At 48.2% G+C, this 15,203-nt stretch overlaps 1 protein-coding gene across 3 annotated transcripts in view; it reads right to left on the minus strand.

Annotated features, from left to right (window-relative positions):
- LOC135390037 (uncharacterized) overlaps positions 1–15,203 on the minus strand; it is a 26,505-nt gene continuing 11,302 nt past the window's right edge. Inside the window, exons 3-9 of one of the 3 annotated variants that reach the window (XM_064620056.1) lie at positions 13,509–13,734; positions 12,178–12,334; positions 11,239–11,417; positions 10,078–10,228; positions 7,209–7,382; positions 5,223–5,348; positions 1–252 (exon numbers count right to left, since the gene is read on the minus strand). In XM_064620056.1, coding sequence (XP_064476126.1) covers positions 70–252; positions 5,223–5,348; positions 7,209–7,382; positions 10,078–10,228; positions 11,239–11,417; positions 12,178–12,334; positions 13,509–13,734 — 1,196 coding nt within the window. In that variant the 3' untranslated portion in view covers positions 1–69. The remainder of the gene's footprint in view (positions 253–5,222; positions 5,349–7,208; positions 7,383–10,077; positions 10,229–11,238; positions 11,418–12,177; positions 12,335–13,508; positions 13,735–15,203) is intronic. The other 2 variants (XM_064620057.1, XM_064620058.1) reach the window with 2 other exon arrangements.

A 15,203-nucleotide genomic window follows, 5' to 3' on the forward strand; every position in this document is an offset into this window, starting at 1 on the left:
ATACGTTACTGTATTGATCTTATTGATCTTATGTATTGATCTTACAGGTAATAATGCGCCGATTGAGAGCTATATGGGAAGCTGGGCACAATCTGTGTGTAGTCCCTTCAGGATCCGCTTCACAAAATGTACGGGATAGTAGCTTTCACTTTTCTCAACCATGATGTCACACGGCGGGATTTTTTCCATAAATTCGATGTCGTAGAGCATCCAACCACCGCGGAAGCCATAGTCGGCGAAGACGCTGCACATCTAGAGAAAAATGCCGAAGATGTTATTAGGACGATCTCGTCTGCTCTTTACCTGACCCCGACCCAATCTGGTAGACTAAGTCACGGTTTTTATTCGCGTTACCACTTGGACTTCACGTCACAGGGCACCGAAATACCCCACGGACCCTTCGACAGGGCCGGTGAGAGTGGGCTGCAGCCGGGGATGGCGCCCGAGGGTCCGGGCAACTTCAGGGACCCGCACAACCCAAGGTCCGTCGTATTAATATAAAGATAAATACTTCTTATCCAGTTATTTATCTTAATCTTTAACTTCTTATCGAGTTATCTAGGCGTGAGGGGCAGGCCCGAGCATACCCATCTCCGGGGCCATAACTTCTCTCGCCGGCCGTGCCTCCAGATAGCAATACGTCTTGCAGCGTGCGTGAACCCAATGCATACACCACAAACCGCCATTTTTTTTTACTTCTAGATCCATCTGAAAAATGCCCCAGAACTCAAATAAGTGACCAATGAAACTCCTTCTCGGTGACTGAGTCTGCATTGCGCGCGCAGTGTTGCTCTTCTTGATTCCTATGGACGATAAAGCTGTTGACTATACGGAGGAGGAGTCGTTCATTTCCATTCTGGAGCATTTAGAACCTCTAATAGCGTCCTCGATAAACTTGCTCCAGAATTGCCCCGAAACCACAGTGGTGCGTGGCGCTCTACACTGGCGGTGCCCTGGGCGGAGGCATTATCGAACATGAAACTGCACTGCACTGGTGGATCTGATGGATACTAGCATGCGCCACCTAGAGATCTGTGCTCGTTGGGGCTCGTAGGCTGCGCGACCCGTAGCGAGAGGCACCTGGCGAGCGGCACCCATCGAATGCCATGCTGTCTGCTGCTACTTGCCCGGCTACACCTGGCTGCTTGCCGCTTCCGCCTTCCTCCGTGCTTCCAGCAATCGCGATGCTTCTTGGGATTGCACTCTGGCGCTCGGCCGATTTTCTTGGTGTGGGTTCGGGGCAACTCAGTGCTGCACTGAACGGGTGCACTCCTTTAGTCGAGGACGTTCAGTGCGCACCAGTGCAGTTTGTCGAGGATGGCAAGCCGCACCAGGTCGCACCGGGGCGCACCGGTGCAGTTTATCGAGGACGCTATAATATAACGCCTCTACAACGCAGCTGTGTTATATTAAGGGCATATGTGAGCACGGGTAAGTAGACCCGTTCCCACAGCCGCGCCATCCAAACGGACGTGCCAACCACAGCCGCGAATGCGCGGCGGCTGCACCCGCACCTCACTTTAGCCTGAACCCGCACTAACACTGAATTTCAGCCCACAAATAACAAAACTCGTACCAACTCAGAAGCATCGTCCTACGAGAATCGAACGGGAATCGAATCCACACGTCCTCTCTGCTTGCCTGTCGGGTGTGCTACAACTTTATTGGTTACCACGTTATTTGGTTTTTGTATCAGTATAGGGTTGTTCACAGGCAACACGCTTCACTATTTCATCCAATATCTGACATTTATGTACGCTTTGCTAACCAATTGCGATAATTTGTCAACTGTTCCTAAAATTGACGCGAATGAATGGCTCGATTCTTGTGCACTTTCACTATAGAATATCAGCTATTACAGGCTATATACTAGTTGGTTGAATAATTTCGCAAGTTGTTGGAATGGCCGCTTCTGCGTCGAACAATGACAGTGTGAAAGTGAAAATGTGGGAGGATAATAGAAACGACGAACAGCTAGTCTAGTCTTACCACGATACTGCGAGATAAGCAGAAGCAGCTTGCGTGCCGCTGAATGAGCTGATCTGATAGGAACGCGTCGCGTGCTAAGGTTGGTCCTCACTGATGCGTTTTGACGCACAGGCGTCCGTTCCGTTGGCCTGTATCTGTCAGTTACCATGACAACGAGCTAAAGGAGAGCTCCCACGCACGGACGTACAAGAGTTTGCAACGGCTCAACTTTTCAGCACAGTAGTGCGTTCGACGCAGCAAGAAGACCAATCAGAGCGGCGAACCTGACGCATGCGCAGTTTGTACTGGGTAGGCAAACTGCAGTGGCGGCCAACGGAGCAACGTTGTGTGTTTGTGTGTATGTGGTGCTGCCATGGGAATTGCAGTGCAATAAATGCAGCGAAATGGAGGTAATAAGACGATGCTAGATTATAAAAGGGCAGTGCAGCGTGAAAACGTGTGTTCTTGTCTCCTTCAATTTCTGCTGAAAGAGTAGCGCCGCCGATGAATACCCGCCACAAGAAATCCAGCGAAAGCATCGCTGAGCGTCACCGTTTCCGTATCTTCCGAGGCACCACAGCACGCAAACAAAACGCTTTTAAAATACGATGTTCAATCGTAGTGCCTTCGTCTGTACTGTAATGCACTGAACGCAGGTTGGTGCACTTCATTGACCACATGTGTCAACCACCGTCAACCGACGGACGTAGGTCCGTGTCAGTGAGAACATGTCAACGCATTGCGCTGCGTTGAGCACTGAGGATGCGTGCCAACGGAACGGATGCCTGCGCGTCACAACGCACCAGTGAGGACCAACCTCTACTCTTGACTTATGTTTGCTTGTCGAGTTTGCAAGCTATTTACGCGAAAATTGCAGGAGCTGCGTACAGTGGTATGTGAAATGAAACCTGTGGGTTAAAAAAGAGGACATAAAATCACTTTTAGCTATGTTTCGTGACGGAATTAACGAGCACGTTAACAAGAAGGTCGCTAAAGGTGAGTTTAGCCAGTGCGAGTATACATGGCACTATCGGGTAAACATAAACGAAGCCTCTGCCACAACTTCGGCTCCTTCCGCGACTAAGGACGCTCGGAACCAGCCGCCATACAGAATTGTATCTTTCGCTTTCCTGATTTGTTGAAAACGGGAGGCGTACGCGTTTTTGGTGGCAATTTGAATTGCCACAAAAAGGCGTATACGACCCTCTCTCTCCTCAAATCAGAAGCGATAACTGTATGAATCTTCACAGTGGTTTGTCGCAGAGCGTGTTTGCTGTGAAACCGCACACTCTTAAAAATGAACTTCACCGCATAGCACGCTCTTAGCTAACCATTATCTCGAATGATATCGCTATGTCAGGTCCCCCAAGGTCGCCATTTTCCCATGTATTTGTTCCTATCCCGATGCGTGCAATGCCGGAGGCCGCCCTTAGATACCCCATTGTTACCAGACGTTGACTTGCGTTTCATTGTAGCGCGCTAAAGATCCAGTTGAAGCACAAGCCAGGCCAGCCCAAGTCACCGGAGCAGAAATGGACGACTGCGCCTGCGGCGCCTGGTACGACAGGTACGCTATGTGATACACGCAGCCGTGCACTAGATCCTTCCGATCGCTCAACACGTTTAAAAACGGGACCAGAAAGTGAAACACGACACAGAAAATTGTTATACGCGTTTTATTTGGACATATAAAGACTAGATTCATTCGCAGGAACAACAAAAACATTTTGCCGCTAAACTTAGCGCGCTGAAGTGATCCGGAACGGCAACAGTGGGGTATGTAGTGGCGGCCTTCTTCGTTGCACGCTTTTCCGAGGTGAGTTTGGGGGACCTGCGCTATGTGCCCTGATTTGTTCAAAGTGGTAGACGTACGCCTTTTCTGTGACACTTATGCGGTTTATAATTGTCACAAAAATGGCGTACGCCTCCCGTTTTCAACAAATCACGGCAGATAACGATATCATTTGAGATGATGGTTGGCTAGGAGCGTGCTATGCGGTGAAGTTCATTTTTAAGAGTGCATGTCGTTTTGGTACCAAACCGGAAGCGGTGAAAACGGCATGTATATCCGCGCCACCCGCAAAGTGCGCGAGTGTGCACTTGAAACGAAACTTCGCCGCATAACACGCTCCTGCCCACCACATAATCCCGAAGGACATCGTTCCCTTCTCTTGTTCATTTTGTGTTTATTCCGTGTTAGCGCGGCGAAGCAACTGTGGCTATGAGCGGCGTACAGATATGGACAGATGGAGAGAGGACAGTAGGAAGGAGTGGGGGACGGGGGGGGGCAGGGGGCGTTCCCCTCTCTGTTCGGCTGAAAACGGAAAGCATACTGGAAAGCATACGCCTTTCTGCGACACTTATGTAATTACGTTAATTGTCACAAACAGGACTACGCCAAGAGCTTTCCACAAATGAGGTGAGATAACTAGAGAGCAGATTTTTCGGCACTAACAGGTAGCACTGTTCATCGCATAAATCGTTCTAGGCCAATCAACCTTCAGAATCATATCGTTACAGAGCGATATCATCCGCGATGATGATTGGCATACGGCGTGCTACGCGGTCAATGGCGGTTAGTGCCTAAAGTTCGACGCTCTCTAGAGTGATAACGATATCATTCGGTGCAACGGCTGGACTTCAGCGTGCTATTTGGTGAAGCCGTTTCGAAAGTGCATTTCCCCGTGCGATACAGTTATGTTATTGCATCCGTTTGACGGGGAGCGTTGAGCGTACACCTGTTTGTGACGGCTAACTTATATCGCCACTCAACCCATAATTCCTAAATTGCAACAAAAACTTTTACGGCTTCCCTTTCCACAAATCAGAAAAGTTAACGACATCACTGTGGATTGCGGTTGGTGCTGAGCCTGTTATGCAGTGAAGTTCTATTTTTGGAGGGTAGAAGTGATGAACGTATAGCACCGTGCTCAGGAAGCCATTAGTGAGTTTTAGTATATCGTACGCTATCGCGTTTGCGGACGTAAGGGACAGCGTTAGTGGTTCTGCGCACGCGCAGAACATAAAGAGAGCTTTGCGCATTACGCAGAACCACCACGCTATCCCTTACGTACGCAAAGGCGACAGCGTACGATATACTAAAACTCACTATTTTCTTTCGTGTTATTTGCAAGGGTACTCGTGTGCAACGTATTGGGGATGCTAATTAAGCTATCATGTCGTATATGCTTATGGAATTGTTCATTATCCGTTCGTGTTCCTTTAAAGAGCACCACTCTCGAAGGGCAGCGTACCTTCTTTTTCATGGTTATGTTGCTGTCGTAGCCAATAAGGGTCCCAGCTGCATGGTTCCATAAAGACTCTTGCACATTGTATCCGTCCAACGTTCCACTGTGTATATTGCTATTTTCACATATCTGCTGAAAGGAAACATACGGCATAGTCATCATAAATAGTCACCTTCAACACCTGCTACGGTAACTGGGATATCGTTTTAGCTATACTGGGATATCGTTTTGTGCACTTGGTGCTGGAGAAAGCATGTCGGGTACATGCGTTCGCGCTCTGTTGAGTGGTTGAGAATGGTGCGGCGCTTAATGCTGAACGTCAATAGCGGAACACAACGCATTTCGTGGACACGGCATCGAGTGCATCACAACTGCACTTGATCTTTCCTGTGCACATTTTTTTTTGCCCCACAGTCTGTCCAATGGCAACTGTCGCCGTTTGATCTCGTACAAATCCACTTAATACAAGCCCATGAGAAAAAAGCAGCAGCTGGCACATGAGTCACCTGTCGCAGTAAATTACAATATGGTTCACCTATCTGAAATCCTCATCAAGCATATCTCTCGCAGGCATGCGAGAACATTGAGAACTGTGCTTGATACTACTTCGTATTAAGGCTCAGACAGTGGTAACAGGCCTCACCCTCAAGTGCTCTTCACCTTCACGGTGGACTGGTGCTCGCATTGCAGTTTGGTGGACCGCCCCCAAATAGTCACACACAAAAGTTTAGGGAACATGCTCGGGCGCATTCCTTCCTCAGAGTGACAGGCTAGCAGGAAATGGGACCTTACGGACTTACACGCATGGGTCTAGGTAACACAGTCACATGTTTGCAAGTTCGTACGGTACCATTCGCTGCTATAGCCGTATCTGTCTGAGGAAGGAATGCTCCGGAGCGTATTCCGTAAACTTTTCTCCAGCACTGTACGTCTCTCACTAACCGAATGGAATAATCTACCAGAGCTGCTCGGATCCTTTACTGACATCCTCATTTTTCTCTCACGATTAACAGCGTGCTTACTTTCATTATGTAGTATGCTATGTACGAAGGATTATTGTTTGTCATTACAGTGCTCGGCTTGTCCGATCTTCTGTAGGATATATTTTATCTGTAAGTTTCATATTTGTACACTTCTTTGTCTCGAGCTTTTTTTTTTACTGATTACCACCCCCTTATGTAACGCCCTCATGGGGCATTTAAGGTAAATACATAAATGAAATCCAAGATTTGACCGACATGCCTGTGACGGATGGGTCAACATTCTGCCGGCCTTCCCAACCGCGGTACGCAAAACACAAAACAAAAGTCCGATGAACTTTGCTGAAATAGATGGCCGTGAAGTCTGTGACTCGAGAGCTGTATGGTTTAGTCTGGACTGGACCATCTTAGTGCGAGATCGTGCAATGGGCGGAGAATCGTAAGGGAGAAATGACTGGTGTTCGGAAAAGCGACGGTTGTGCGCAATGCGGGAACGTTCTACATCCACTCAGCAGAGCTTTATCCCACATCCTGTGCCATTAATGGTGAGAAGACTGAACAGCCCGGGACTGCCTCAGCAAAGCGTACACACTTAAAAATGAACTTCACCGCATAGCACGCTCCTAGCCAACCATCATCTCGAATGATATCGTTATCGGCCCTGATTTGTTGAAAACGGGAGGCGTACGCCTTTTTTGTGACAATTATTAACAGAATAAGTGTCACAAAAAAGGCGTACGCCTCCCGTTTTTAACAAATCAGGGCAGATAACGATATCATTCGAGATGATGGTTGGTTGGGAGCGTGCTATGCAGTGAGGTTCATTTCTAAGAGTGTAACGCAGGGTAGGCGTAATAAGTTAGAAAGGACCCTAGTAGAAACGCGAGCAAAGTGCACGATCGCTTCGTGCCCAGCGACTAAAATAACGGTATGGGCGAGTGGGAACCTTCAAACATGACAGCTCCAGAGCATTGGTTGTACGATGCTCACTGCGACGGTTACTGTAACTCACGTAGTCCGTAATGAAGCCCGGAGACGTCGTTGTGCAGAGTCCTGTAACGTTATTTCCCGTCCACAGTTTCTGAACGTTCAGAGGTCTGCAGACGCGCCCGGCGACGCTGAAGGAAAACATCACTGGTACTCCTGGGACGTTATCGAGAGCAGACCAGAACGCCAGTGTGTCCACCTGAAACAGAATGACCTTAGGCGGTGCTGCATCACTCGCCTACTATAAACTATGAACTCTACACAATATACTAGGGAACGCAATAGAGAGCATGATTTGAAGTGGTGTAGGTACAGCTCCCCCCAACTTCAACTTGAACGCCGTTTCGCTTGGCGGAGAAGGAGGAGAGACACCCTAGTGGATTCAGCTGAACTATTGGGAGAGCGCGTTTCGGGCTGTTCCACTCGCGTGTAGGGCTTGTTGCTCGAAGGCAGGCGTGCGTTGGTTTCTCAAGACGCCGTTATCGGGATGGCGATTGTTTGTGTTGCTTATGGGAGATGATATGCTGGATGATATCGGTAATATCGGCGATATTCGAGGCATGGCCGTGTTTACAACTAAGAATGATTGTATGCACCCGAATGGACTAGCAATGATGCTCATCAACTGGAGACGAAATAAACGAGGAAAAAACAACTTTTTTTGTGACTGTGATTGGAAAGTTTCATCTCCTTGTGTGGCGATGCTCTACACCATTGCTGATGGTAACATGGTGAAATAAGGATAGAAGTGCATCATATGTTTTATCCTCGTTTATTTCCTCTCGAGTTGATACATCATCATTCTGGTGCACACAATCATTCTTAGCTGTCAACGCGGCCATGCCTCGAATATCGCCGATATTACTGATATCATCCAGCGTACATCTCACATAAGCAAGAGAAACAATCGCCATCCCGATAACGGCGTCTTCAGAAAGCAAAGCCCGCCTGCCTCTGAGGCATTTGAGCAACAACCAAACACCCCTACACGCGAGTGGAACAGCCCGAAACGCGCTGTCCCAATAGTTCAGCTGAATCCCACTAGGGTGTCTCTCGTCCTTCTCCGCCACGCGAAGCGGCGTTCAAGTTAAGATTGCGGGGAACTGTACAAAAGCGTAGAGGTCTGCTTTTAAAGTCAGAAGATACATGTTTAGGTTGCAGCGGAAGGCCCTTAGAGGCTGAACAAGCACAGGGGTAGAACAGGACGCGCTCATTCACAATTCGTTATTGGCAACACAAATGCTACTTGGTGAGAGTGGTCCGAGTTCAGGAGAGCTCATTTTAGGTGCTCGGGGTGCTTAGGTGCTCGCCTTGAGGGCGAGCTCATAAGGTTTGTAGCGCTGTCATGTGTGCGCGTTGCATGTTCGAAGTCGTCGTACTGTCCAGGTTGCTCAAAAGTGCACTAAAATGCAAAAGCAACTTGCTCTCATATCGGAGTCCGTGTTGCAATTAGTATAATTAGTTGAGACAACGCTACCGTTTAGAAGAAAAACGCAATGAAAACAGCAACGAATGGGATCCCCAGGAAGCAAAGATTGGCGGCATCGAATGAGACAGCAGGACAAGCGCCCGCATGCATACCTATCGAGGGCTTGTGGATTTGGAACGGGTCCGACTGAGGGTTCCGTACGCACGGCGTGATGCGCACTGCTGCATTTTTCAATAGCGATTCACTGAATTGTAGCCCATCAACAGTCCTCGCGAACGTTTCACTGACATTTATCTTCACGTCCTTCGCACAGCGGCGCCAATCCGCTTCGCAACGCCCACTATTGTTGAATTCCAATGGCAGAGTCGGAGCAAGTGGCAGACTCGGCAATGGAGCGGCTTGATCTGGCCTAGAGCAAGTGATCCGAATATGCGACTGGAACACTTGCGCCCAACTTGGAGTTTAGCCCTGGCCAATCTCCCTTGGTCGATGGCGGCCAGAGACGGAGGAAGAAGGTGGTACTCATGTTCCATTATAACGCCATGTTTTGCAACATCAAGGTCCTTCTAATCTCCTAACGTTGCCATTGTAATGTCTCACTTATCGCTTCCTTCATGAAACAAAATCGCCAACGTACGACGCGAAAGACCAGTCACGGCGAAGACGCGTTGCGAAGCCGCCATGTTGGCAAAGAAGAGGCGGGAAATAGGAAGCACAAGCGAAAAGTGACACGTCACATACAGTTCCGGTTGAATCTGCCTATTTTGGCGGAGCAGTCTGGGTTGCTTCCTGGAGCGACCTTGGCTCGAATGCCGCTCCGAAGCTCCCATTGGAAGACTCCAGAACTGTTCCCAATCTGTCAATCGAACAGACTTGCTCTCGGCGGAGCGACAAAACTTGCTCCGGAGGCGCTCCGAATCTTCCATCGGAATTCAACATATGTCTTTCACCGGGACAGCTCCACGGCGTGGCACGCGCAGCATGGACTAAAAACACCGATGCACAGGTTGAAGCGCCGTTCACTGCTTAGCGCCGAAGCAAGAAAGAGTCCGGTATAATTTGGATTGTGGCTTCGTAACGAAATCAAAGTCTTCAATTATGATAGCAAGTGCGAAATTAACATAGCATGTAACATAACTTGAAGTGAACTTATTTTTGCATTTTAGTGCACTTTTAATAGCTTACACACCTGGTGAATGAACAGGGCGCGTGGCACTCGTGAAGATGGGAAGTTGACGTACGGCGCGAGCTTCACGTATTTTCGTACCACGTGCCCTTCTTAATGAGTGCCCCGCCCTTCGTTTTGTTCTTTAGGCGTGTAAGCGATTAAGCTCGCAGGATGTCTTACCAACCCAACACATAATTGGTGGCTTCAACAGGAGCAAGAGGTTAATCAATTGACACACAATGGACACCTTATCCCACGAAAGACAGAATTCTGACTTTAGCGGTTCAGTGAACTTACGAATGTCGGCTGCTCGCTGACTGCCGATGTATTCCAAACAGATGGTGTTGTGAAGGGGAGGACACTGCCGTACCTGCTGATTGAATCTTCTGCCCCGGCGTAGTACTTTCGATATGTGGTCACGAACACTACTGCATGGGGCTCTACTTCCCTGAGCAGGAAACACATTGGTATATCTCTGTACTTCGATGTGTCCTTGCCTACGCGGTGTCGTGAACAGTGCTGCGCCAGCTGCACTCCACACCATACATCACCACACGCTGCCAAAACAGAACTTCACCACATAGCACGCTCATAGCCAACCATAATTGGGAATGATATCATTCTGTGTACTAATTTGTTGAAAATGGGAGGAGGCGCCTATCTGGAACACATTATGCTTGTCCCAGATAGGCGCCTCCCCCATGTTTTGAACAAATCAGGACACAGAATGATATCATTCGGAATGATGGTTGGCTAGGAGCGTGCTATGTGGTGAAGTTCTGTTTTAACAGTGTACTTCACCATAGCACGCTGAAGGCCAACCATATGCGTTTTTGCGACAATGAAAATGGGAGGAGGCGCCTATCTGGGACACATTATGCTTGTCCCAGATAGGCGCCTCCCCCATGTTTTGAACAAATCAGGACACAGAATGATATCATTCGGAGTGATGGTTGGCTAGGAGCGTGCTATGTGGAGAAGTTCTGTTTTAACAGTGTACTTCTCCATAGCACGCTGAAGGCCAACCATATGCCTTTTTGCGACAATCGGGTTTAACGGTATAATTCCGCACAATGCACTCTCAGAATAGAACTTCACCGCATAGCAAGTTGTGTGCCAACCTCTGGTACGAATGATAGGGTTATAGCTTTTGATCTGAAGAGAGAGAGAGGGGCGTACGCCTTTTTGTAGCAATTATCATGTACCCAAATTGCGACATAGAAGCATACGCCACCCTAGCTCTACGAATCAGAAGCGGTAACCCTATCATTCGTGGCAATGGTTGCCGGACAACATGCTATGCAGCGAAGTTATGTTCCGAGAGTGTGGTTGACTTTCATCGTGTTACGCGGTGAAGTTCTGTTTTTGGAGTGTGCGGTGACAAGCAGCCACGCTAAGCGCTCGGTCACGCCGTCGTTGCGTTGACCGAGTAAACAAGGTGCTCATATGAGCAAATACCTCAGTATCTTGTTGAAGAAATGGTGCCTTTCATCTTCGTTCGATTCATTCCGCTGGAATCGCTGCTGCGATGATAGTGCATCTCGAGCAGATCCGTTCATGCTCTCAATGATGACGCCTAGAAAGATATAGCCAATGTCCGCGTCTTTTGTAAGAACGGCCTGCATGGCCTTTAGTTTCTGAAAAGAAAACGTGGCTTCTGATATGAAGTGAATTCGTGGCGTCTCACTTTCCTCAGTTACTGTCTACTGTGCTATGAATATGTAGCAGGTATTTTTCAGGACGAACCTCGGTATCCCGGGTCGGGATTTCGGGACTGGGATAAAACTGAGACGGCGCCGGCGCGCAGCCTTTGAGTAGTTACTCTGACTATTCCCGCGCGTGTTTCGTCTACACCTCGTCGGCGCTCTGTCACTAATCAAAACGTTCCTCCCTCTTAATCTGAGGCGCGTTTCAACTGTTTTTTGTTCTCCTCAAATAAATTGCATAATTTTATTCGCAGTCTCTTCACATGGCGCTCACCGATTTATTTCAATCTGGCACCAAAGATGAAAACAAACTCTGACATAAAAAAAACTAAAGGACTGAAGTATCAAGACCAAGGTGAGCCAGAAGAGGAGAATGCACCTGGGTTGTCAATGTTGAAGACAAACAGGCTTTGGAAACTTCAGATGGTTTATTTGTCAAGGGAGTGGTCCAGGTTGTTTTCAATGAGAGCTTTGTGGCCACATCTGGTATACCTAGCAGTTTTCAGCAATTAGCCACGCCCCCTCAACTTAACGTCCAAGTCCATCTTTGGCGCGCAAGACGTAAAACCGTACGCTGATTGAATCGCCTGTCTTCTGCGGCAAGTCGGCAAGCACACTTCGTTTGTCTGCTCATCGTAAAAACTAACACCATGCAGGGAGACATTTTTGGACTTCATGATTCAATGCTCACCTTCAAAAACTTGATAACGATGTGAGTGTTGGACTCTTCCTCGCGACTCACTCTCACATCAAGGGCTGCGTAGCTGCGAACTTTGGACTTCCAGTTTCCTTCCACGACATGTTTTCCCTCTGGGGTTTGAAGGTCGTTCAACGACTGTTGTCGAAACCTAAATTTGATATGATAGATATGGTCAGGAGGCAAATATCTTACAATATCTATTCTCCTCCTGTGTGCACTCTATGAACAGAACTTCGCCGCACAGAACCCTCAGAACCAACCTCATTTTATAAGGGTATCGGCCTCTTTCATGATTTCTTGAAGACGGGAAGCGTACGCTCGCCTGTGACACTCATGCAGTTATGTTAAGTGGGACTCGACGACACAATCACCACAAAGGTTGTGGCATATCCGTAATCTTTGGGATGTCAGGAACATGTGTACGAAATATCTAGGTCCAAAACTGCGCAGATTTTACTCAAACGAATTTATTACGAAGCGAGCGCTTCGCCTCTGTGAAGCGAGAGGGCGCTGAAAGCAACACACTGCTGACATCATCCGGCACCCGGCAAGGGAGAGGGAATGCAGGCTTGGAAGCAGACGACAATGCTGGGTGACGTCACGGTATCCTCCTGCCTCCTCCGGACGAACCGCCGTAGTATGGAGCTCTGTTTTCTGCTCTTCGCATTTCGGTTTCGGTTTCCTATTGTAATCATTTACGAATTAATTACTCGCGCAAAATGAATGTGAATGTTGTAGTCGGTATCGAGGGGGCTTTTCGCGTTCGATATGATGCTCACCTAATTTTTTTGAATCCTTACGAAGTCTCCCTTTAAAGTGCACAAATTTTTCAGATGTATAGATGAGCCAATATGAATAGTTAATAGTTAATAGGTGATCGAAGGGTGAAGCGTGCTCTAACACTCTAAAAATAGAACTTCACCACACGACACGTTTCTCGTGAAACATAGGAAGTTCTCTCTCTCCCCATCTCCTGATCTTTTGAATTTAGGAGGCGTTCGCCTTTTTCTGATGTTTTGCATACGCGTCAGTCACAAGAAAGCGTACGCCGTGTTATCGGTTTGAGGTTTTCTGAATTGGTGAACTGATTTTATCTTGAATGATTTCCTCAGCCAGTGGAGAGCTATCCAGTGCCAGTGGAAGCTCCCGTTGCGAGACGCCTTATACGTGCAGGTAGCATGTTCAGACAACGCCGCGCGTTCCTCCGTTTTCATCAAATCAGGAAACAAGGCGATAACATTCTGAATTACCGTTGACCCCGGGGGTGTTGTGCGGGGAAGTTCTGCGTATAGACGGATTACGACGTCTGGGCTGACACTCACTCAGCTGTCACATCAATGCCAAATGCTGTAGAGGTCGAGGAAGCTGCTTTTATGCGTAGATGATGCACTAAGAAATCGTCTTCGCGAAACGGTAGGCCGGGCCTCGTGTTCACGTAGCTCTTCTCAGTCGTGTAGAAGATGAAGTCGCACAATCCATCGGTGAAGTCGTGTATCTTTGAAGGATCATTTGTAGAACACGCCAGTACGTTCGCCTTCAACTGAGCTGCTGAAAGAAACTGGTCGATGTGAACTCGCGAAATGCCCTAAAAAATGACGAACATTATGAAGTACAGTTAACTCTCGATTGATGAACCCCCGACTTGCGAATGCTCTCAGCTAATGAATGAGGCCTCCTGGGACCATGCACCTCCCCTCGTTTTTGCCCGGTCGGTTTATAATTCTGGGGGGGGGGGGGGACCTTAATGACCCCAACCCCTTTTACTTGGATTTGTGAACGGGATAAGCACAGTCACAGTCATTGAGGTCTATAACAGGTCAACAAAGCACAAACTGGGGGAACCCGGGTGTCTCACTGTCAAAGGGCAAAACAGGAGGAGGTGAATAGTTTATCAGACGAGCACACTTGATGTATAGTAAGACACACGTCACTGTACTTCAAAACGAACGTGTTTCAGATTTAAAAAGTGCCAAGCGGCGATGTAATCACGCACTTTCTTATGCTCGCCTCATTTTTTGTACAGCCAAGGTAAGTTCCGCGCGTGGTCACAGCTCTTGCAGCCTTTGGCCAAGCCATTCCAATGCGTCCGCGAACGGTTCGAAGCTTCCTAACCCCTTTCGCACACGTTTGTTTATCGTTAGAAGACAAGCACCAGCGTTCCCCCAAAAGGGGGACTAAACCCCCCGAGGCGCACAGGTCCACAGATGCGTATGCGTAGATTCCGAATCGTTCACGAACGGGCCGTTCCTTAAAGGGACAGTCGCATTCTCCGAGGTCAATTTCGAAACTAATGCGAATTCTAATTCCTTGCCGACCACTGAAGTGGGCGCGAAAATACCATTTCGATCCGCGGCGTACTTTTCGCGCAATCCGATGAAAAAGAAACGGGAATCCTTGCGCCCTCGCTCTCTAAGGGTGCGTTCCAAAACAAACCCTCGAGTCGAGTAGGTCACATGACCGAGTTGTACCATGTGACCACAGAGTACGCGCCCGGTCGAGTAGCTTTGGGAACGCATGGGGGACACCGACCGAGTTAAGATGGAGGCCGGTGTCATCACCGCTCTCATCTCGCGCGCGTCAGATTTATTTTACAGAGACGACGATAACGACGACTGGGAATGTATTGTGAGCTGTTTACGGGAGTCACCATCCCCCATCAGACATAGTTGCACTCTGTCTTGTCGGCCCAGTGGGCATTTGGCTTTTTCAGCACTTCGTGTATGTATAGTTACTTGTTGCAGTTACATTCAGACATTCCTTGTCTGGTACTATTTCTTCCAAGACACTGCAGAATTATTCTTAAGCCCCTCTATTGGAGAATGAAAGGGAAAAGCAACTGACATTGTCGTGATTTATTTGTTAATTTTTTGTGGGATGGGAGTTTTCACGTACCATTAGCTACCCCAAATGCATATAGTGGATACATCCCGCTGCATTTCGTAGTCAAAAAAAAAAAAAAAAGAGAAATGGTAACACCATGACGACAGAAGATGAAAAATACAAAAGGTGGAAGCTGC

Source organism: Ornithodoros turicata, chromosome 3, assembly GCF_037126465.1.
Source record: "Ornithodoros turicata isolate Travis chromosome 3, ASM3712646v1, whole genome shotgun sequence".
Classification (NCBI taxonomy): Eukaryota; Metazoa; Arthropoda; class Arachnida; order Ixodida; family Argasidae; genus Ornithodoros; species Ornithodoros turicata.